The sequence below is a fragment of the Coregonus lavaretus genome, assembly GCF_964263955.1.
Source record: "Coregonus lavaretus genome assembly, chromosome: 19".
NCBI classification, from domain to species: Eukaryota; Metazoa; Chordata; class Actinopteri; order Salmoniformes; family Salmonidae; genus Coregonus; species Coregonus lavaretus.
In genome coordinates, this window is record NC_140006.1 from 11,242,592 (window position 1) to 11,266,118 (window position 23,527).

The window sequence follows — 23,527 nt, forward strand, 5'->3', positions numbered from 1 at the left end:
GTGCTCTCTCATTATTAGTCCTCTGGCTACCTTAAGAAAGAAATGATCCATGCGGGCCACGAAAATCCCTTCATGCAAGGTTGAAAACCAAATCGCCAATAACCTATCCTACTATGCCTATCATAAAAGCTTTAAGACAAGGTAGCTATGAACAGTAGCTTATTTCCCAAATATTTTAGCATACAAAAGCGTTGTCCTAAAGTTGTTGTGGCTTTCAAAAATAACAAAAATGAAACTCTATAGCATAGGCTCTTCTCAATCACAGCTTTATGAGAGATATTATTAATTGTTCTGTTATTTTGAGGCAAATTATTATCCAGTTCTATTTACAGTAGACTGCTTTTATCCATCCCATGATGTAGGCCTATAACCTAGCTCACAACGGTAAGACAGCCCGTTCCTCATCAGACAGTCACTTGTTCCATCATGTGTGCGCCAGACACACACAAACCTGTTCTGCTCCTCCACCAGAAAGGAATATTATAAATATTTGCCATTGCCTGCACTTAGCCTCTGCCCAGGCTTTCAAAAACATCATTTCATTATGATTCGTCCAGTTGCGTTAAATTTTGCGCTACAGCCCAACTGTTGTTTTTAGCGTTGTATTTTTGTCATTAAAAAATACAATAAAATGGGGGGTGGCCAATAGCAGCGATAGCATCGAATATCACAATGTTTAATGGGTACATAATCACGATAGGACAAAGGTTGACATCGCCCAACCCTAAGCATAGATTAGCCCAAAGAGCCCACAGGCGCAGTGCGTTTGGTTGAAGAGGGGCATACTGAATCTGTTTAAGACACAGCAATTGATTTTAAGTCTTCATATTATCTCTCTTATCCCCATCTCTCTCTCTCCCTCCAGGGTTATGGCGAAGGAGCTCATTACAACGAGCACGAAGGCCTCGCTTCCACCCCCTTGTTCGGCTCGGGGATCGTTGGTAAGGAAATCTGAATATATTTCCTCCAACCTGGAACAGGAGCAGGTTCTCTCCCCAACCCTCAACCCTTTAATTAAGCTCAGCTGATTTGACGTCCCCATCAAGACAAAGTAAACCCACTAACAGGTCCCTGTGGTCTTGTCGTGTGGCTTTCGGAGCTGCAGTAAGCCACCCCGTATTTACAATAAATGACCAGAAGAAGTGACTACGTAATGATGCGTCTTTAGGGGAGCAAATTGAAATGTACGTTAGTGAATGGAGATGGAGTTGTATGTGTGTCTCAGAGGATACAGAGATGACCTCTCCTACTGTCACTGCATATGTAGGACCTCTTCAGGGGCATTTCATGTGTGTGGAGGTGACTAGGAGCATACACAGGGACAGGGTGTTTAGGAGGAGGGGGGGGGGGGGGATGAGGGGTTTAGGAGCACCCAAGCACAAACAAACCTCTGCCGGATTAGTGTGGCCTATAGCGTGTGTATGTCTCAGCTGAGCTGTCAGAGGAGGGAGGGGTGTGGGTGGGGGGGCATTCATTACTCCGGGACCCTCTATAATGGTCCAATTTGTTGTTTTGCGCCTGTCCAAAGCCATAAATACAACACTTCATATACAGCACCACACAGCAGGCAGCAGATGGGGGTCACCCAACTGGAGAAAGGGGAACACCCCAGATTGGGTGTTAATGTGCTGGAGATGCGTAAAAGGCAGCTTTTAAAGGTTTTTACGATGGCCTACCCTGATTGTCCCTCTTGTTTATTTTGTTTTTATAGGCAAAGCTGAGCGAGGACCCTACTCTTCTTTTGGAGCACAGGTAAAATCACTTCTCTTCCAACGTGTCAAACGTTTTTTCTGTGTCCCCCTCTTCTCTCACTTCTCCCCTCTGAAGCCACTGTCTCTTCCTCTAAATGATGTTATTGTGAATGTGCCCACCTTGTCCTGTCTTCTCCTTCATCCTTGAGTTGTTTTCTCCTCTCCCCCATTCCCCCCCTCCTCCCGTCAACCTCCTCATCCTCTTTCCTCTCTCAACATTACTATAATCTCCCATGCAGTATTTGAGTGACTGACCTTGTCGTCTTTCCTCCTCTCTCATTCCTCTCCTCCTCCTCTCCTGCGTAGCCGGGCTTTATGCCCAGTGAGATGCCCATGCCCAGTCCTGATGCCCTGTCACCCTCGGGCCTGAAGTCTGGCTCCCAGTTCTACCCCTCCCAATTCAACCCTCGCAGGAGACCCACCCAGGAGAGCATGGGTAAGGACAGAAACCACTGAATATTACCCCATACAACACTCATGCTATCCCCATTCCCTAGCATGGATACATGCAAGGAAGATGGTGCACAGAATTAGAATGGGTAGAATAGACATACCAGTGGCAATTTTTGAATTGAAGCTTACTTCCATGGAATGGCACTTCTATTAACATGCTTACTGCATTGCATTTGGTGTAATTTTCGGACGTTCTACATAGGGCAGGGCGATATATTGAATTAATTTGAATTAATGTTTTTGCGCGATATTCCAAATGCCAGTGTCGCAGAATCTAGTTTTTTGGGGATTTTTCGTTTTTATGAGTGTTTATGTCCGCTTGTTCTCATATTGTCTTTTTGGTCTCGTCTCCTTCACTCCTTCTGTGCACCTTCCCATTTACACCAGAGATCTGTATATGCTGCTATACGAGATGCTGATGTCTCCGCCCTAACAATGGGAGTCGTTGTCCCAAAGGCGGGAAGGCAGGCGACAACCTTAGGTTGAAAATAAGCGCATAGAAACGCATTGGGCTTATTTTGGCCAGATTTTGGCCAGAGTGAAACCTCTGGCTTCGCCTCTTTCTCCCAAGCCCCTACCACTCACAACAACAAAGATGAGACATCACTTCTTCCTCTCTGACAAACGGTTTCTACTCGCTATTTGAGGTTTGGTCCAACAGAATCGTTCATATGGACACGTTCATATTTTACTGTAATAGAGGAGAAGTTAACCTTTCGAACCATACCCTGTTTGTTTCAACTCCTCAAATTTCGAGCAGAGCAGACACTACTAAAACAGATGTACCAATGAACATTCTTTCTGGAAAATGTATTCTCAGTTTGTTGCGTGCACATTACGGTACCATGTATCGCTAGCAGCATTTTAGTCAAATAAAGATGGTTATACTAGCTGTTTAGTCTGTTTTTATAAATGTGCAATAAGCATAAAACAATTATATAAGGAATTGGCAACTCATTATCATTCTGAAAAATAATGTAGGCCATTTGATTTCAACATCTGAACAAAGTGGACAGGCTAGCATGCTGTTTAAACAGCTGGAGACGGACAGAAGGTTGTGTTCATAACAATTCAACTGTTTGCCTTGTTAGCTGAATTCAGAGCTTGTGAAATTATACAAGTTGACTAAACTTTAAATATTAGCTGGTTAATCACTTGCATGTGGGCTTCTGCTTGAGAGATTGTTAATGAGACCAGTGTTAATTTTCTTTAATGCCTGCTACATTATTAGTGAATGCGCATTATGCAGCAGATAGCTTAGTGGTTAAGAGCGTTGGGCCAGTAATCGAAAGGTCGCTGGTTCGAATCCCCTAGCCGACTAGGTGAAAATCTGTCGATGTGCCCTTGAGCAAGGCACTTAACCCTAATTGCTCCTGTAAGTCGCTCTGGATAAGAGCGTCTGCTAAATGACTAAAATGTAAATGATTCTGGTGAAATGTGTTACAAAAAGGGCATTTTTATAGACAGACCTGAATGCCAGATCAGTGAATATTGAAGAAGAAAAAAAAGCAGGTACAACTATTTTGATAAAATAATTCAATTATTAGTGGGTCTTATGGTTGTGGAATTCATTAGATTATTGTTGACATTTTAAAATGCCGTGTATTTGACCTTTTTAATTGTACAACAAAGCTTACTTCGAGAAAACATTTTTTTTTAAATAGATAAATATATCGGGAATCGCCCATAAGTTTGAACAAAAATAGAGGTTTGAGTTTTAGGCCATATCGCACAGTGCTAGTTCTCCATGTCAAAATGTATAGCGTCGACTAATTGCTACCTCTTTGTACAATCACATGGAATTCATGACCATATCCGCTCCACTATTACTATGTGGAGGAGAGGAGTTGCTCTTTATTCTGGTTTATATTTCCGACTGTGATTACCCTCACTTCTCCTACTGAGGTTTAAAATAAGAACCTGAGAAATCTCACTTCTGCTAAACCTGCAAGGGGATTCAATGAAAGGAGCAGTGGTGTGAGGCTGCTGTATAAACACATTGGTTGTATAAGATTAGATTATGTTTGATTAAGGTATTTATTATGGGCCATAAAGACAGATATTCCTACCAGCACAGCGCTTACCAAATGGACAATTAATTGGAATGCCCTAACTGTTAGCACTGCTTTCATAACTCTGTTGTTTCATCTCCTGGGTTTGTTTGTTTGTGTGTCTCAGATGCCCAGCCAAAAAAGATCAGGAAAGTTCCCCCTGGCCTGCCCTCTTCGGTAAGTACTGTTACATTCCCCAGCATGAAAACCAAAAGTCGCTCAAATAGAAGGGGGAACTAACAAAGTCACTGACCACAACCAAAACGAAACAGGTGGGTTTCAGGAGGGGTTCTGAAAGACACTCATTGGGGTGTCCACTGAAAGTTGCATAGCAACAACAACTGGGACCTAAAAGACACTCACCGTGAGCGCCCACTAAATTTGCCCACTAAGAGGCAAACAAAAGAAAAACACACACCAAACATAAAGATGGGAAGCAAACCAAAAAGGTGGCGCAAAACGAAATCAAATAGGGAGAGCCATCTATCAAGACAACTGGAGCACTGGTCCAGCCGCTCTTAAATATCGCCTGGGCTAGCACAGTTGGAACACCTTCTGACTAACGAGATGACAAGCCAGCACAGGTGTAACACATACTGACTAACCAGGTGACACCAATCGGTGCCCTCATCGTGCTAATGTCCAACCTCGAAATATACATGGAAAACCAAAGCCTGTAAAACTGTCCACCACCACACACACACACACAGTCCCAGTGGAATGGCAGGCTTCTCCCTGGTGTTGAGAGCAGCAGCCTACCTGGCAGAGAGAGAGCCTCAAGCCCCACAGCTGTGTGCCTTGCACTGCAGAAGAGGTGAAAAAATAAACAGAGCCCTGCTCATTCACCCATTCATTTATTTAGACATATGTATTTCTAGAGGGTTGTATTTCTAGGCCATTTATTTTATAGATGTGCGTGCATTCCTTCCAGCCCAGCACCCTCGTCCACACATTACTTAAGGGAAATAATTATGCTTGATGACATGCAGACCTGGCCTTTACCTGACTTCACTATACTGTTTCTGCTCTTCTCCTGTACACTGTCGCTCTCCCTTCAACTCCCTCACTATCTTTTTTTTCTCTCTCCCTCCCTCTTGTGTTCTCTACTTCCTCCCCTCCTTTCTGTTTCTCTCTCGCCCTCCCCCCTCTCTCTCTTCCTCCATCCCCCTCGTTCTCTCCCTCCCCCATCCCTCTATCCCAGCTGCCCGTAGAGTTGGCTGCAGTCCAGGAATGGGCAGATGGCACAGTAATTAGTAGTGCATCTCTCCATTCCCTTTTGTACCTCTCCCCCTCTTCCTCTCTTCCTCTCTCTGTTCAATCAAATAACAGCAAAAACTTAACTGTGTAAGATCCGAGTTGTCGGGCGCATAGTTTGATTCTCTAACGCCTGCCAGAACAGAGCTGATTCTGAGGGCTCTGCTAATTCACGACCTCAGGACTTTCACCTCTTTAGTAACATGTCAGAGACTACTAGCAATCCTATGGGTGATGCTCTGTAAGCCACAGAGGAGACTGGATCATGTGTGGGCGACATCCCTCTTTTTCAGCCAGTAAAGAATCCATTTGTTGTCTTGGTAACAGCGCATTAAGATGATGTCAGATATTCGGATCATAGGGAGTTCAGACATTGTGCTGGGTTAATGGCAACCTCCATGTCATTAGTTCAAGGCAGTGTATTCAACCTACATCCAGCAGATTGTACAGGTGCACACAGAGTTTAGGCAGTACTGTGTATAGGTCAAGTGATTTCATAAAACGTGTGTCTGTGGACTTCTTGTTATTTTCAGTCTGTTACCACACTGCTTATTACTAGAGAAGTCAATGCCCCAGTGTCCTCAAATGTCAGAGGCTGTCGATTTAAATTAAGCAATAAAAATACATAAAATGTTTGCCGCAATTGAAAAACCAACAATTGAGAAGTGCTATATTATGTGCGGGTGGAAGGGTGTGTAGGGATGGGTGGGTATCCTAATAAAGATATCGAAACACGTTTTTTGACCACACCTAGTCTACTATTTCCAATCAATTGGGAATTATTATTATAAAGTACTCCATGTTTGATGTACTCATCTCCCTACTGTGTGTGTGTTCTGTAGGTCTATGCGTCGGCCTCAGGAGAGGACTATAACAGAGATGGTGCAGGGTATCCTGCCTCCAAGCCTGGAAACGTGGGCTACCCCGGCTCCTTCTACATGCAAGGTCATTACTTTATACCAGATCATGTCTGGGGGCCAAAACTACACAATATACTTATCAGAGTGGGTTAACCCATAGTGCTAACTCTGCTATATGGAGAAAGTGGAACAAAACACATTTTTAGGTGAGGTAAATCAATTGAATAATTAATTAGCTGGCCAATGATGTCATATGTGATGTCTATGGTGATGACCCATTCCTGTCTTTATTTTCTCTCATTCTGCCTGTGGAAACACCTTATGGCAGTGTGATAGTTGGTAGAGCATGGCGCTTGCAACGCCAGGGTTGTGTGTTCGATTCCCACGGGGGGCCAGTATGAAAAAAATAAAAATGTATGCACTCCCTAACTGTAAGTCGCTCTGGATAAGAGCGTCTGCTAAATGACTCAAATGTAAATGTAAATGATAGTGAGTGAGTCATAGCCCCGAGCTAACATGATACTCCACATACCCTGCCTGCCCTGCGTATCTGTCTGTACACTAGGATGAAGTCATCAGGCGGATGTGACATGCTTCATATGTGGCCCCTTAATGTCTTATCTCTAGAGGCTGCTTGTCCCTCTGGTGCTCACTCTCTCTCTCTTTCATCCACACCCCTCTCACCACCCCCCTACCCTCCACACACAAACACCCATCCCACCCTTCCCTCATCCTCTGTACCCCCCACACCCCTATCACCACCCCCTACCATCCCCTGCTCTGTCCCTTCCCCTGGTTCCCCCTGACAGAAGGCCTGCACCCCTCCCCTGACCCGTGGAGTTCTGCCGGGTCGATGGGGCAGCCGGGCTACTCTACAGCCATGCTGGGTAACTCCCCCCACCTGGGCCAGCCTGCCCCCTTCACCGCCATCAACCCCCAGGACAGACTGGTGAGACTACTCTCACACATATACACATACACACCAACTGGTTCTCTGTTTAAATAAAGGTTACATAAGATGGTATACACCATTGTCATCTCTCTCTCCCAACACCCAGAGAATGACTTTAAGCCTGTTTTTGTGCAGAAGCGCCAGCCGCTGCCTCTCTCACCCCAGAACTACCCCCTTCACGGCAGTGAGGTGAACGGGAGCTTCCACTCTGGATCCACTGGCTATGGAGTCTCCAACCACACCTCCCCCATCAACGGAACAGACACCATCATGGGTATGACTGTCTACCACTGACACTATGTAGACTAGCTTTTTCTATATATCTTCCTGTTCGTATCTATCTATTTTTCTCTTTCTCTCACGTTCTGCCTCTTCCTTTGTTAATTTCTCCCTTTACTTCTATATTTTCTTCCAAATTGAAATGTCAGTTCTAATAGTTTGCTATCTACTTTGTTCCATCACAGCCAACCGGGGGACAGGAAGCTCAGGAGATGAGATCGGCAAAGCCCTGGCATCGGTGAGTAGAGTGGCACAGACCACATCAACCATAGTCTTCAGGGATTACGCCATGTTGATTCATCCACCGAGACTAAGAAAAAACTAGGGCTGAACCCAATTTGTCGACTGGTCGATAATTTTTTTTATCGTTAGGCTGTTGGTCGACCGAAATTGTTTTAGTCGAGCAGTAATGTTATATATAATTGTGTGTGTGTGTGTGTGTGTGTTTGTTTATATATATATATATATAAACAAACAATCTCCATCTCAGTGAACTAATCCATTGCTGAGGCCTAGACTAAAACCCAATTTATGCTTGATCCGAAAATGTGGTCGGAGGCTCCATATGGAGGGTGTGATGCAATTGCAGAGCCTCCAGAGGCATGCAGAGGCCAAATCGAGCTCCGTACCGCATCGCCATGCTCCTCCCAAATTTGTTAATAATGCGGAGGACCCTGTATAGCTCCGCATTGACATGACTGGTTGGCGGTAGGTGGGTGGCGGTACATCCTGTATAAACACAAATTCACTTCCTTAACAACATTTCTGCACTGCTCCACGAAGCGCAAGAAGTATGAATGCCCTGACTTCTGCTGAGGCCGTATCACCTTAAATGCTGCATGGCCAATGCAGCTGTCGGATTGAGCATGCGCCCAGATGCACAATGCACTTCTCTCTCCAGAATGTCTCTCTCTCGTCAATTTGTGCACATTCATTGTTTCATAACTTAATTGTGTGAATTGTTTGCGTTTGGTTGTTAGTGTATATCAATTCCCCATTACATATATCTCCAGTAGTACATTTACCATTAATTCCTATAATTTCTAATCTACAATGTTTGTTACTTTGGTTACGGTAATTTCTGTTAATGCATTCAATATTATTATTAGTCTTCCCGTTATCATTGTCGGAGATGACACATTGTTTGCAGAGTGCACAACCTATGCTACACTTGTGAGAATCCAAACAGAAGTTTTGAGTTATTTCATTGCATTTACAAGTTTTGTCAATTTAGTCATTGTCTTTTTTTTGGAGTGCTCCTGTCAATGTTGAGTAGGCCTATAGGCTACCTGCGTGCAAATGTAGGCATATGAATGTGCCCATTTGGGGATCTGATAGTATTTCTGATTGGCTTAATGCACCACCACTAATGACCTGTGTAGCTTCTCAAAGTAATGTTTTCTTCACCTCAAACAGCAAGCAAACAGTCTGTTTTTACATCCATTGAGAATTACAATAGTTTCTCAATGTATTTGAAAAATCTTTCCAGCTCTCTCCCTTTCGATAACCACTCAGCATGAAAGGGAAAAATGTAATGCTCTGATCCAGTGGAAACGTCATAAAATAGGCGTACCTGATTACATCTTATCAGTGCTTGACTTAGACTGAAATAGGTTCCGGTACTCATTTTGGGTGCTGGTACTGTTTATATTTAGGTGCAGGAGCCCCACAATACTATTGAGCTAATATTCTATAAGATGAACAGGAGCTCAAGCAGTAGAAAATGTGAGGTGCCTGTACTCCGCTCAGGTGAGCTCCTGCTCAAGTCAAGCACTGCTTCTTATCCCTTGCGCAGATAGCCTACAGCTGTGTCTGTCCAGAGCTCACTGGCACAAGAAACTCTTGAGGGGCCCAGAATATTTTATACAATGTTGCAAGTTCTCTACCCCAGGCTTTGGGCAGGACCCAAGTTAATAGTTGATACAATGTTTCAAGTTTGTTGCAGACAGGCCATGTGTAGCCAATGTGATATTAATTTTTATCAGGATATTTCCTACCTGCAGGCTGAAATGTTTTTATTTGTTGGTTTTATGTAGGCTATTTTTACATTGTTGGCAATGGCAATAGAAGTTACTTTCTAGGTTTGTATCATTTTCATTTAGATTTGGATATAATTTTGACCCCATGACAATGATTTTGAGATATGAAGACGTTATAATAAATTAAATTAAACTGTTTCATGAAAATGTCCATATGAAAACCATAACTGGCACGCGGATTGGTAGAAATGGTAAGATAAATTGGCATTCCACATGAGAAAGGTTGCCGACTCCTCCTGTAACTTATTACCGGCAACTTCAGGAGAGTAATGGCAGAATCTGCGAAAGCCAGCAGGAACGGGAGGAGAATAGTTAGGTCAGGTGAATTATTTTTCTTCTTCTGGTTATCTAGATCTCTGGCACCCTCTTGAGGCATTTTTCTTATTTCTTCAAACAGTAAGCTTAAAGCATCAGACAAGCTCATTGCATATAGTTGATTTGATTAAAACACAGGGTGTGTCTATACAGTGCCTTGCAAAAGTATTCATCCCCCTTGGCGTTTTTCCTATTTTGTTGCATTACAACCTGTTATTTAAATTGATTTTTATTTGGATTTCATTTAATGGACATACACAAAATAGTCCAAATTGGTGAAGTGAAATGGAAAAAATAACTTTTTCCAAAAATTCAAAAAAATAAATTATGGAAAAGTGGTGTGTGCATATGTATTCACCCCATTTGCTATGAAGCCCCTAAATAAGATCTGGTGCAACCAATTACCTTCAGAAGTCACATAATTAGTTAGATTGCACACAGGTGGGCTTTATTTAAGTGTCAAATGATCTGTCATCTCAGTATATATACACCTGTTCTGAAAGGCCCCAGAGTTTGCAACACCACTAAGCAAGGGGCACCACCAAGCAAGCGGCACAATGAAGACCAAGGAGCTCTCCAAACAGGTCAGGGACAAAGTTGTGGAGAAGTACAGATCAAGGTTGGGTTATAAAAAAATATCAGAAACTTTGAACATCCCACAGAGCACCATTAAATCCATTATTAACAAATGGAAAGAATATGGCACCACAAAAAACCTGTCAAGAGATGGCCGCCCACCAAAACTCACGGACCAGGCAAGGAGGGCATTAATCAGAGAGGCAAAAAAGAGACGAAAATATAACCCTGAAGGAGCTGCAAAAGTCCACAGCGAAGATTGGAGTATCTGTCCGTAGGACCACTTTAAGCTGTACACTCCACAGAGCTGGGCTTTACAGAAGAGTGGCCAGAAAAAAAGCCATTGCTTAAAGGGGAAAAAATAAGCAAACACGTTTGGTGTTCGCCAAAAGGCATGTGGGAGACTCCCCAAACATATGAAAGAAGGTACTCTGGTCAGATGAGACTAAAATTGAGCTTTTTGGCCATCAAGGAAAATGCTATGTCTGGCGCAAACCCAACACCTCTCATCACCCCGAGAACACCATCCCCACAGTGAAGCATGGTGGTGGCAGCATCATGCTGTGGGGATGTTTTTCATCGGCAGGGACTGGGAAACTGGTCAGAATTGAAGGAATGATGGATGGCGCTAAATACAGGGAAATTCTTGAGGGAAACCTGTTTGTCTTCCAGAGATTTGAGACTGGGATGGAGGTTCACCTTCCAGCAGGACAATGACCCTAAGCATACAGCTAAAGCAACACAAGTGGTTTAAGGGCAAACATTTAAATGTCTTGGAATGGCCTAGTCAAAGCCCAGACCTCAATCCAATTGAGAATCTGTGGTATGACTTAAAGATTGCTGTACACCAGCGGAACCCATCCAACTTGAAGGAGCTGGAGCAGTTTTGCCTTGAAGAATGGGCAAAAATCCCGGGGGGGGGGGGGGTGAATAGTTATGCACGCTCAAGTTTTTAGTTTTTTCTTATTTCTTGTTTGTTTCACAAAAAAATATATTTTTCATCTTCAAAGTGGTAGGCATGTTGTGTAAATCAAATGATACAAACCCCCCCAAAAGTATATTTTAATTCCAGGTTGTAAGGCAACAAAATAGGAAAAATGCCAAGGGGGTTGAGTACTTTCGCAAGCCACTGTATATGGAAAAATATGTTTAGAAATGTCAACCAATCGATGGGTCAAAAGAACAGACGACTTTCAGTCGACCATGATTTTTTTAAAGTTTGGGACAGCCCTAGAAAAAACTATCTGCAAATAAAAGAGAATGCCAAGTCTTATGTAGTTTTCTGTGTCACAGATCTTACTACTATCAAATTGCATACTACAATGCTCCAAGCATGCAAATTGGAGCACGGGAGGGTCAGATTATGAATCCAAATCAAAGTATTCGAAACGGCGCACGGAGGGCACTTCTTGAATGCATACTCTGTTTGTACATATTTTGAAGCATGCATCGATGCAAGCTTCAACAGAAAGTATGCAAAGAAATATGACGCAACCACGTAAAAAATGTACCACATTTTCTTGAAATCAATGGTGGACATTATTTGAGCTGAAGCGAGAGAAAATTCACTCAGACTTCAGAATGAAGTGTTGCCTATTCACATCTCATATGTTGCCTGACTACAATATTTTATCTTGATACGTTAATAAACACATGCTGTGTAAATTTTGGCATGGTTACCTGCCTACAATACCCACTATGGTGTGCGTAGGTCGCAAGCCCATATTAATCAATAGTGTTAACTGGCTAGCTACTATTGTTAGCTAGCCAGATAGCCACGAAGAATTGACATCTTCCTTGGATAACATTGGTTTTAGGTCATTTTTGCCTGTAGGGCTAACTGGCTAGCCACGAAGAAGTGTTAGCTAGCTATCCACAAGGAATCGACATCTACTGTACCTTGCATAACATTAGTGTAGGTAATTTTTGCCTGTTTAGTTGGCTAGCTAGATTACAACGATTCACATATATCTAGCTAATATTTATGAAGTAAAATGTTTGCTTGGTGTACATCTTGTTTCATCTCTGTTGTTGCTATTGTCCTGGCTGGAAGAAGGTTCAGTAAATGGGGAGATGCAGCTTGCGGTAATACATTAGGGGGAGTGCGAGTGCTTCTCAAATGTTATGTTTATGCATTCTCCCCACACTCGTCCTCACAAGAACGTACTCAAGAGAATGTCCACGGAGAATGCACTTGGAGCATGACAGTGTGGAGCACTGTAGTATGCATATTGAGAAACACCCACCATTTCATGTTGTCTTTGTTTCTGTGTAGATTTATCCCTCAGACCACAACAGCAACACCTTCCCTTCGTCTCCGTCTACTCCAGTGGGCTCTCCCCAGGCCATAGCAGGTGAGTGGGCAGGGAGAATACACCTGTAGCTAGGAGGATCACACCTAGGTTAGTTAGCCCTTAGTGAAACTTAGCATAGCGTTTCCCAAATGGTGGGTTGGAGCCTACTGCTAGTTCCTATTCCGTCGTGAATTAAGACTGGGATAAGGCGTTATTTTGCTAAGTCTTTGGGTGAGTGAAAGGGCAAAAACGTTAGTGAATCGCTTACCTATGAGATCACAACTGATTTAGTCCTTAGGGGGCCCTATCCTGGGGTGTAAGGTTACAGCCACTTGGAAAACGACAAGAAAATATATTTTGCAGAGGAGGCCTAAATGACACTCTGTTTACAATGATAATATGGCTCCATCTATTGGTTTAGAGTGGAACTGAGTAATGAGATTAGGTTCTTGCTTAACAACAACAGTGCTTTGAGTGTGGCGTCTGAAATGGGGTTTAGGGTTGACTGCTGTTTAGCCGTCATGAATGGACCGTTTGCCTGATCGATGGACAGACCCACTCTTGCGGTTAGCGCCAACTATTTTCACAGACCCATAAGGTTGTTGTCCAGATGCTCAATGTCTCGGTCTCTGTAGGTTCTGCCTCTCAGTGGCCCCGGGGTTCGGGACAGGCCACACCTTCTCCAAACTTCGAGGGTGGACTGCAGGCCCTGGTGAGTTACATAGCATGTTCAACTCCATGCATGTGTGCAGTCGCACTGGTATGAGTAACAGCCCTAGAAGATAGAAAATACCACCTTGATCCTAAGCCAGTTGGATTAATTGAAGTCGATAAGTAAACAGTGTTGACTCATTTGTTTTACTAGCAAAACAAGATGGAGGACCGTTTGGAGGAGGCCATCCATGTGCTGCAGCGTCACGCCGGGGGACAAGGGGGTCCAGGCGGGCTGGCTGACATGCACAGCCTCCTCAGCGCCGGGATAGGAGGCCTCGCCCAGGCCTTCAACAACGCTGGCCTGGGACTGGCCAACAGACTGCCCAGCCTGGTAAGAACAGGAGGGATAAATATATAGTGGCCATATCTAGTCACGTGGATGGTGTAATGGTTTAGGGTGTTATGTCCATTGATTAGAGTCATGCTATTATGTACATCCTCCTTCATGTAATACCAATGTAACACCTACATGTCTGTAATACTGTCTAATTGCCTAATCCATGGTTCTCATCTGCTCTGTAGATGTCCAACCACCATGAGGACTCGACTGGTCTGCCCTCTGGTGGTGGTGTGCATGGTCACCACGGCCCTCCCTCTGGCAGCCAGCCTGAAGGCTTCACCAGTGAGTTTTTTTTCCCCCTCACTCTTTCTTTTCCTCTCGTCATTTCAGGAAAGGACACACAATGTTTGTGACTATCTGTCTTTCTCAAATGATCTGCTGTGCTTTTCATTGACTTATCCCCCCCTATCTTCCCTCAGGCCTCTCTCGCTCCACACACTCATCCAGTGGCTCTGACATCAAAAGGGAGGACAAGGAGGATGACGAGAATTCCTCCGTGGCTGACAAGTCAGAGGATGAGAAGAAAGACTCGAAGGCCCGCACTCGAACAAGGTGACTAACCCCTCTGATAATAGGGATAGAACATATCATGAACACACACATCCATACGATTGAAGTCCGTCTCTCTCGACCAAATCCTAACTTGAGATGCGCGTATGTGGGGTCTGTGCCACTGTCATAAAGGGGGTAAACTCTCACTCACTGAACACGATCATTATTTATTTTATTATTTAATACTTGAAAATGATTAAATCAATTCAGGGAGTGCAGGTTTACCCTCGTTATTTCAACGTAACACGGCCCCAGCACCCAAAAAGAGGTTATTCTCCGTAGCACTGTTGTCATTTTTGCCCTCGTGTCTACCGTTGTTTTCAGAGAGACGTTCTCCTTCCAGACCTTCTCCTCCTCCCTATCAGACACGGGAGCAGAGTAAGTCTGCATCCAATCACGTGAGCCTCTCACCTAAGGGGGTGTGGCCATAGATATATACAGCTATTTCATTATTTTGAGAATAATGGAAGAAAAAAACGGATTATATCAGAACCATTTTAGACTGTGGGCAGAATTTCAGCATAATTGGTCTACTCAGGCATAGCAAACGTTTTTCTCGTTCCTTGAGCCATGCTGTTAGTGCCTTGAGAATTAAGGTTTGTATCTTCTTGAAATTATAACATATTCTCATAGCACACAATCTCTGAAGCAGATACCCTGAGTTTAATAACTGATGGCGTAAGTATTATGAATGTTCAATTTGATGCCTTTCATTTCCTTTAAATAAGATGGTGTCATGTCAGAGCTATTGCATGAATGTAAACCTGGCTTTTACCATAAGAACATTTTATACATTTATAAAGAAAAGCTGTTTATGTTCTGTCAGTTTGCAGAAATATGTAACTGGGGATTTATATAAAGTCCTGTTTTGTTGTAAAATTGCTAGCAACATGTTTGCCCCAAAATACTTACTTGCTTAAAGAATGAGGAGCTAATTCTTTGTAATCATAGTCCACAAACTAGTACAGCACCCTCCCTGAATGATAGAATTGAGTAATTGTCTAGCATGAACAGAACATAATACTTGTTTGGACAGTCTTGTCCACGTTAGTAGATATGTCAGCCATACCCATGTAATGTCTTCTATCCCCCCCTTCCAACCAAACCCCCCCCCCCCCCCCCCCCCCCCCGGCCCTCATCAGTCGTGATGATGAGGACGAGGATGAAGAGGATCTGCCGCCGGAGGTGAAGGTGGAGCGGGAGAAAGAGCGGCGGGTGGCGAATAACGCCCGCGAGCGTCTGCGCGTGCGGGACATCAACGAGGGCTTTAAGGAGCTGGGGCGCATGTGTCAGCTCCACCTGACTAATGAGAAACCCCAGACCAAACTGCTCATTCTGCACCAGGCCGTTAATGTTATACTCAACCTGGAGCAGCAAGTCCGAGGTCAGTGTGCTGTCACTGGGGTCCAGGTTTAGACAGGAGAAAAGACCAGGGTAGGGCCGCGTCCCAATTCTGATGGTTTCTAGTCCCCTTGTCTCCTTTTCTTCAGGTTGACGGGATGTGTCTCGGTAGTCTTGAAGGGTTTGCTCTCTGTGACTCTTTTCCTTCATTGATGTGATGTAATTGGAAAGGTGTCAGTCATATTGCTTTCACCTGTTCTGTGTTTTTAGATCATTGCAAATGAAGGAGAGGAGACTAGGAGAGGAGGCCACTTTCAAGTATCGAGATGCTGCCTTTAGACAAGTTTCCAACCATCAAGTCCTGTTTGTTGATCAGTGATGATGGGAGGAAAGGGGATGAGGAAAGGAGGCTATTTAGACTGTTCGGGACTAGCCCTTCTCCAGTCCTATAAGGCTTTGCTGCTGTGGACACACATACAGGCCAGCACTGGACTCATGTCTGGTCTGGTGAAGTATGTGTTGCCTGATCTAAATGGCATGGGGCTGTCTGTCTGGGCTGTCTCCACTGTAAAAGATGCTTCATGTGACTCTGCCTCACCCTCCACTATATTAACATTACATCTCTGATTTCCTTTATTTGCTTCTATTGCTGTCTATGTCCCATCACTGTGCTTCTTGTCTGAGGCCTTAGCAACATAGCAACACACATTTTACATTTGAACAACATCTTCTTACACTTCACGTTAAAATGATTTCAGGACCAGATGATGGCTTCTGTATTCGTTTCATCAGCTTTGGCTAATGGCCCAATTTTGAAGTGTGAAGATTATTTTGTCTGAAGGGGTTTTACATTTTTCCAAATGTAAAACACTCTTAAGCAACATACCACCGTCCCAAGTTACGTTCTAGTCTTGTTCTCGTCATTTTATTTCTCTGTGTTGAACTTATGTGGGCTTGTCTGCTCTGTTATCCACAACAAAGAAAGGATAGAAGTTCAGGCAGCTATCATTTGACTTTTACAAATGTGTTACTGTTATCTGGCTCTATGCATTGACCCCCCCTCCCCCCCTGTATTCTGCCTGCTGATTGGCTATACAAATGCAGATACAGGCTGTGATTGGATGGAGGGGCTCACTGTTCTGCTCCTATCCCATTCCTCCTCAATGTATTAACTTAACCCTTCACTTCCTTATTGCAATGTCTCTGTTGCATGCCCTTATTTGTCAAATGTTAACCTTTTTCATTTACTGATTTTAGTTAGTCATCTCCATGCCTCCTCTCCCTCTCTTCACCCCCCCTCTCTCTCTCTCTCTCTTTTCGTCGTTTACTTTTGCAGATGGCAGCAGTGATTTCAGCTTCCTTTCATTCAGATAAATACATCTCTGACCGCGGATGTATTTAACATGAGGCACCAGTGGCATTCAGCTCTCTGTCTGTATTCCTGTTTCCCATTCTCTCCCCCTGGCTTCCTCTGTGGCCTTGTGTATGATCTAGACCTGGCAGAGGGTGTGTCGCTCTCTTTCTCCTTCTCTTCCTTGGTCTTCTTACCTCCTCACTGACAGCCCCCCAAAGTCCTCATATTATCCTCTCTGACTCCCACCCTGGACCCTGATCAGCAGAAGACAGACTTGTCTTGGCTTTGTCAGATTCCATTTGGAACATTTGGTCTGATAGTTGTCAACTCATAACGGCTCAACATTCAAAACGCTCAATTTTACAAAATAACCCTAAAATGATCTATTTTGGCCAAGTGAAAGTCTGCAGAGAAGTAATAAAGTTGCTTTGCGAAAACGGTTTGGTTGTTACATGCCAATTTTCATTCTTCAGATGTGAATATAATTTGCAAGGACCTACGCGGTGCCTTCGCTGACAGTAACAGTAGTGCTCTGGCCTCAGGATTCCTCTATAAAAAAATAAAAAAAACATATTAAAGAAAGAAAATGATTTTTGGCGGTCCATCCCTCCGCTCGATCTCTCGCTCTCCTGCACCTTGGCACCACTCCACTGGGATCATCCATTCGTGACCCCCACCTCCTCACTGGAATACATTGTCCATCCGGACCTCCGCAGCTTTCTGCTGCTGGCCTCCTGCCCAAATATGGCACTTAAATAATGAATGCTGTCACGGTCAGCCAACCAGGCCGTCTGCTCTAGGATGTGAATTGAGTAGTGTGCAGGAAGCAGGGAATGCTCTAGCCCCTCTGAGGGCACACTCCAGGGAGAGGCTGCCCCTAAATGCTCGTCTAGGATCAGATCTAATGATGAGCTAACTATGCCAGACAAAAGACAGGAACAGACCCTGGAACAGCAATTTGCTATCCACAGAAACTATCTGCAGAAACTGTCCTTAGTGCTGTATTTAGGGGCAACTTAAATCTGTAGGGGCAACTTGGAGGGTAAAAGCAGCAGGTGTTGGGGTATACCATAACGACCCTCCTCCCTCCTCAGCAGCAGCAGCTGCAGCACAGCCTCGCTGAACGATGAGAACCTGACGGCCGAGGAGAAGGAGAAGCGCGAGCGGGAGCGCCGCTCGGCCAACAACGTCCGGGAGAGGGTGCGCGTGCGTGACATTAACGAGGCGTTCAGGGAGCTGGGCAAGATGGTGCAGGTGCACCTGCGCAGCGACAAGGCCCAAACCAAACTCATCATCCTGCAGCAGGCCGCGCAGGTCATAATGGGTCTGGAGAAGCAGGTCCGAGGTAGGCCTCTCTTTACGAATAGATCCAGAACCGCCCACCACCTTCACCCAGCCAATTAGCTCTTAATACGGGGCCTGGAGAAGCAGGTACAAATTAGGGCTTCCTGTACCAACCGACCCAGTAATGTCCACCTCCAACCAGTCAACTAGCGCTTGACTAGTATGACGGTTAAAGAGATCATACTGTGCCTGGAGATGCAGGTGCGACGTAGGGCTTCCTTTTAGCTGTGGAAGGCTTCCTTACCAAAAATACCAGATCCAGTAGGATTCACCTATAGGCCCTCTACCTCCACTCAACCACCCAATCAGCACTCTCACCTCTACATGCGCTCACCTGCCTCTGACTGTCCTTCTATCCTCTTGGACAATGGAAAGAGGGCGAGCAAAAAGAGATGGAGCTGGGGAAGATGGGGGCTGCACCTCTGTCAAATACTTAATGACCTCACCACTGCTGCCGTCTGGTCGTTCGTCTGTCCTGTCCAGCTGTCTCTTCCGTTCTCCATTTTGGTCTTCTGTCCTCCATGCTTTTCGATGATATACTTTTCTATTTGTTTCATGACTAGAATCTCGCAGCATTTACACCTTAATCATACCTTCTTTGCCTGTCACATCTCCCTGCCTTTTTGTTTTTAACATCTCTCGTTCTTCGATACGCCTAACCTTCTCAGTTTACTAGAATATACTGTGAAACCTGATGTTTCTGCCCCTTGCTTCCATCTCTTTGACAATTTTCTCGATTGTGCTCACCATTGGTTTACCTGAAGTTTCAGACAAAACCTGTAGTTCCACTTCACCCCTCTGATTCTAACCTGTGTCGCCTCTTCCTAAAGAGCGTAACCTGAACCCCAAGGCAGCATGTCTGAAGCGGAGGGAGGAAGAGAAGGTTTCGGGGGTGGACCCCCAGATGCAGATGGGAGGGGGGCACCCCGGGTTAGGGGGCGATGGACACAACTCTGTGAGCCATATGTAACACCGAGGTAAGTTCTCATTGTCTGCTGTCATACTGTAACTGTCCATATCACATGTATTGTTGTGGCATGTGTGTGTTACCATAATATAACAATCCCTGTTTCTCTCTTCCAGCTCCTGATCCTGTTGATTGTACAGCTCTTAGAAGACGTGGCCTTACTCTCTTATCATGCATCTCAGTGTGCGTCAATCCACAAAGGTGCTCTCTATATATGCTAGCACATATAGTGGAGAAGCGCGTTCTCACACAGACACACACACAGACAGACGGACACAGACACAAAACTGACAAACGCCAGTGGCCACATTCCTGACCATGAACACGAGCAACATACACACCTATACACACACAGTTTTGAAGATTACTTACAGTAAACACACCCTGAACTCCAAGGAGAGACTGGATCACAGGCAGAGGAAATGTAAACGCAACAGTTTTTTGTCTAATGGTCATGTTTTTGTAAGCCATTTTGAAGAAGTTGCTTTACATGTTGGGAGCAAAATTTGTTTGGATCAAATAGTATTTTTGGATCAATTGCTCATGTGCGCAACCTAGGATTTTGTGTCCTTTGATAGTCATTTGCCATTCCCACCTGAAAAGGAGGTCTTACTTTCATTACAAGAAAAGGTGACATCAGAATCTAACCTGTATGAGTAACTATGTGCCTGAGAACATGCATAACGCCAAGGCTGGGCAAGTTACAATCGTCGTCGTCCCCACCACCATTTTAATTTTTTTCTCAAAATGTCAAACACAGAAGTAGAGTTTGAGGTATCCAGCCACCCCACCAGAATTGAAAGGACTGGACTGTCATAGTGACAATTGGACACTTATTGAATTGGCAGGCAGAGTGCTGTTATATAGCACAATGATAAAAAGAAACCCTAGCTAACTTTGGCCATATTTCTTTGTTTATGCCTTCTCGTAAGGGCTGCCCAGACACAGGCCCGTCTGAAGGATTAGTATGGTGTGTTTTTTTAATTTTTAATCCAGGGATCCTACAAGACTTCCATTTTTGTCCTCATCTGTTTGTTGTCACTGCCATGAGTGGAGTTGAAGGACTGCCAGTGAGGAAGGTGAGCTCATCAATACATACCGAGACCCAGGACAGGTCATGATGACTCGCTACTAGCTGAAAACCACTCCCTGTTCACCTACTATTCCACAGGATCACACGGGCATGGTCATCTCAAGACTTCCTCACTCTGTCTTGGGGAGATTGGACTGAAACATGCAGGAAGTGTGTGTGCTCTGAACCAGAGCAAGCCTCTCTCCCTCCACTCCCTCTACCTTACCTGTCTTTACCCCTCCTGGTCTGTTTCCATTTCAGCCAGGCCATGTGGACACATGGTCAGTATACTCTGCCCCAAACTCAGTCAACCACCTGCCTTCATTGACTTCTCCTCTTCACGTTTGTTCAGCAAGTGTCGTCAGTTGGCAAGGCAAACCTAGATGTCCAGGTCATGCGAACTTAAAGACTTTATGTAAGATGGAAGGAAATTAGTCAGTTTAAGTAGACTACAGTTAATTTGAAGATTATGAAAGGGGAGAGGCTATATGGACACGCTCGCTGCCCAAATCGATGACTTATGTCACGCAGCTGACTCGAGTGGAGATGAACGGATTCAGTTCAGTCAGTCGTAATGAAGAGCCCTTCCCAGCTAGCTAGTTTATGCTTGTGGCTAGAAAATACAGCAAGAATTTGAAACTTGTCTGCCGAAGTTGGGACTTGGAAGAGTGTTCAGAATCATTCCGTTTTAATCAGAGTAATTGTTCATCCAGATGGTTACTACCAATAGTACAAGTTATTTGTAGCCTACTATCCTACTCAAAAATAAAATCAAGTGGGATGGAACAAATTGGCAACTTTAACTACCGCTGGCGATAGGTTATACTGCTGCCCGGCAAGCGCCTCGTCATTCGCACCGGCTTGTCGTTACGTTAGACCAATACCACAACATCGCACATAGAAATAAACATATTTCTTTTACAAGTTCTTTAACTAGCGCCATGCTGCTGTTTTTGCCAGCTAGCCAGCATAAACTAGCTAGTTGGGAAGGGCTCATCAGGACAACAGACTGGACCGAAGCCATTCGTCTCCACTCGACCCTCAGCTGCGTCATCAACTTGGACACCAGCCGTATCTGTATAGCCTCTCCAGTACAGAAGGAATGGCTGTTGGACTTCAGGAAGGTTCATTTTGTGGGGTGGATCCTGAAATGTCATTTGATATTTTCTGTTGAATGCATTCAACTGCTATCAATGGACAATTTTTATTCCTTAAATTACAGGAAGCATTGGGTGTTTTGAACAATTTTCAAAGCCTGTTTGTAAGGATCCTCCTTTTTGTAGAAGTGTTTTGTTTGTGTTTTACTTTGTAAGATAGCTGTATGAGTTTTCTTTTGGATTGCCGACTTTCTTTTCATTTACATTGTTTAAATGTAAGACGACTCATTTTAAAGATGCCAGGAACAAACTTTAAGTGTGTCTCTCTTTCCAGCCCAAATATAGTGATCTCTTTTTTTATGTTGGGAAAAGCCTGACGTGCCAGTTGCTTTGGGGTGAAAGTAGTTAATGCCAACTCCTAATCTGGCTAGAACATCCTCAAACCGTTTTGGAAGTACAGGTCATTTGGAGAATGTCTGTTTCAGAAACAACTGCTAAAGGTCTGTATACATCATTTAAACCAGTTACTACTACTTACTCCGTATGAAAGGAAAATGGAAATGTCAAAGTATAGAGTACCACAGTATGAGTCATAATACCCATAAAACCTAGCGGTCAAAGAGGGAAATGGGTCCAATTGTTTTTCCACCATTCATTTTTCCCATAGGGGATTTTAGGCACACTTAAAATAAGGGCTGTGTTTTGTGTAGGCTTACCCAGGCTTACCCCCCCCCCCCCCCCCCCCCCCCCCCCCAAAAGAAAATAATAAAATAAATGAAATGCTAATGTGGCTATCATAAACAACTACAAATGCCATGATGATCTGGTCAAGACTGCCGAATCGAGGTGAAAGGTAATCTCTGGATTAACTATCTGTTAGCTAATTGTTGTAATTAATAAATTGGCTACATTTCTTTAAATTAACAATTCTGTGAACGGTCTTGTGCAAGTCCTAAATTGACGCAATACCTGTTTGCAAAGGTGTCAGCTTGAGATGACGTGCAGGAGCTTGCAGGGATTTGTGGTTTTGCATGATGTCTACTTTGATGCTAATTAGCATATTCGAATCAGAGTAAATGGAGCCGAATATATTGATACAATTCACCTTGTCTGAGAGAGATTTACATGGTTGTCAAAACGTCACGGCAGGGTAAGCCTACATGAAACACGGCAGCCCTTATTTTAAGTGTTTCTAAAATCCCCTGTGTGAAAAATGAATGGTGGAAAAACAATTGGAACCATTTCCCTGTTTGACTGCTAGGTTTTATGGGTATTATGACTCCTACTGTGGGGCTCTTTTGGCAAGCTTTGTCACGCAAACATTTAGTACAAACTATTGAAAAAGGAACAAAATTGTGTTGTGTTTCATACAAGTTACATTTTATAGCAATACCTTTCAGCTTGCCAGGTCTTCAGTTGGTGTATTGTTAATGTCTGTTGGTCCTAGTAAAACATGACGTTAAACATTTCAAAACAAACCGAAAAAAAGATATGAGGAAAGGATGAATATGGCAACCTTAGTCATTCTCCTGACTTTGGGATCATTGTTAGTGGTTACTCACCAGTGCCTGAACTTCACTATTGAATTGTGATTGTCACTGCATGTGTGGCTTTCCAAGAGAACCTTTAACAGAATATCAAGGTTGACATGGGAGGGAAGAGTGGGGCAATGTTTCAATACATTTATATGAATATTGTTCTTATTAGCGCCCAAAGTAAAATTAAATAATAAAGTAATGTTTTTTATGCTTTTTCTTTGTCGGTGATGGGCATCCCAGAATTTGGCAAACAACTGAGTCCACTTCGATTTACTGAGCCCTATTACCAGTTTCTGTAATAGGAGTGTCCCCAGACCTTTTATCTTCTGTATAAACCATTGACGATTTGGACACAATACTCATGTGGAATAGGGTACCATGCCC

At 43.9% G+C, this 23,527-nt stretch overlaps 1 protein-coding gene across 2 annotated transcripts in view; it reads left to right on the plus strand.

Annotated features, from left to right (window-relative positions):
• LOC311147045 (transcription factor E2-alpha-like) overlaps positions 1-22,305 on the plus strand; it is a 37,598-nt gene extending 15,293 nt beyond the window's left edge. The window contains exons 5-21 of one of the 2 annotated variants that reach the window (XM_084183652.1): positions 866-941; positions 1,712-1,752; positions 2,058-2,187; positions 4,383-4,432; positions 6,352-6,454; positions 7,179-7,318; positions 7,457-7,595; positions 7,786-7,838; positions 12,806-12,884; positions 13,460-13,536; positions 13,690-13,869; positions 14,061-14,160; positions 14,298-14,430; positions 14,755-14,808; positions 18,220-18,470; positions 19,300-19,446; positions 19,553-22,305. In XM_084183652.1, the coding sequence (XP_084039778.1) occupies positions 866-941; positions 1,712-1,752; positions 2,058-2,187; positions 4,383-4,432; positions 6,352-6,454; positions 7,179-7,318; positions 7,457-7,595; positions 7,786-7,838; positions 12,806-12,884; positions 13,460-13,536; positions 13,690-13,869; positions 14,061-14,160; positions 14,298-14,430; positions 14,755-14,808; positions 18,220-18,470; positions 19,300-19,439 (1,746 nt within the window). In that variant the 3' untranslated portion in view covers positions 19,440-19,446; positions 19,553-22,305. The remainder of the gene's footprint in view (positions 1-865; positions 942-1,711; positions 1,753-2,057; positions 2,188-4,382; positions 4,433-6,351; positions 6,455-7,178; positions 7,319-7,456; positions 7,596-7,785; positions 7,839-12,805; positions 12,885-13,459; positions 13,537-13,689; positions 13,870-14,060; positions 14,161-14,297; positions 14,431-14,754; positions 14,809-18,219; positions 18,471-19,299; positions 19,447-19,552) is intronic. The other variant, XM_084183653.1, reaches the window with a different exon arrangement.
• Positions 22,306-23,527: the final 1,222 nt, after the last annotated feature.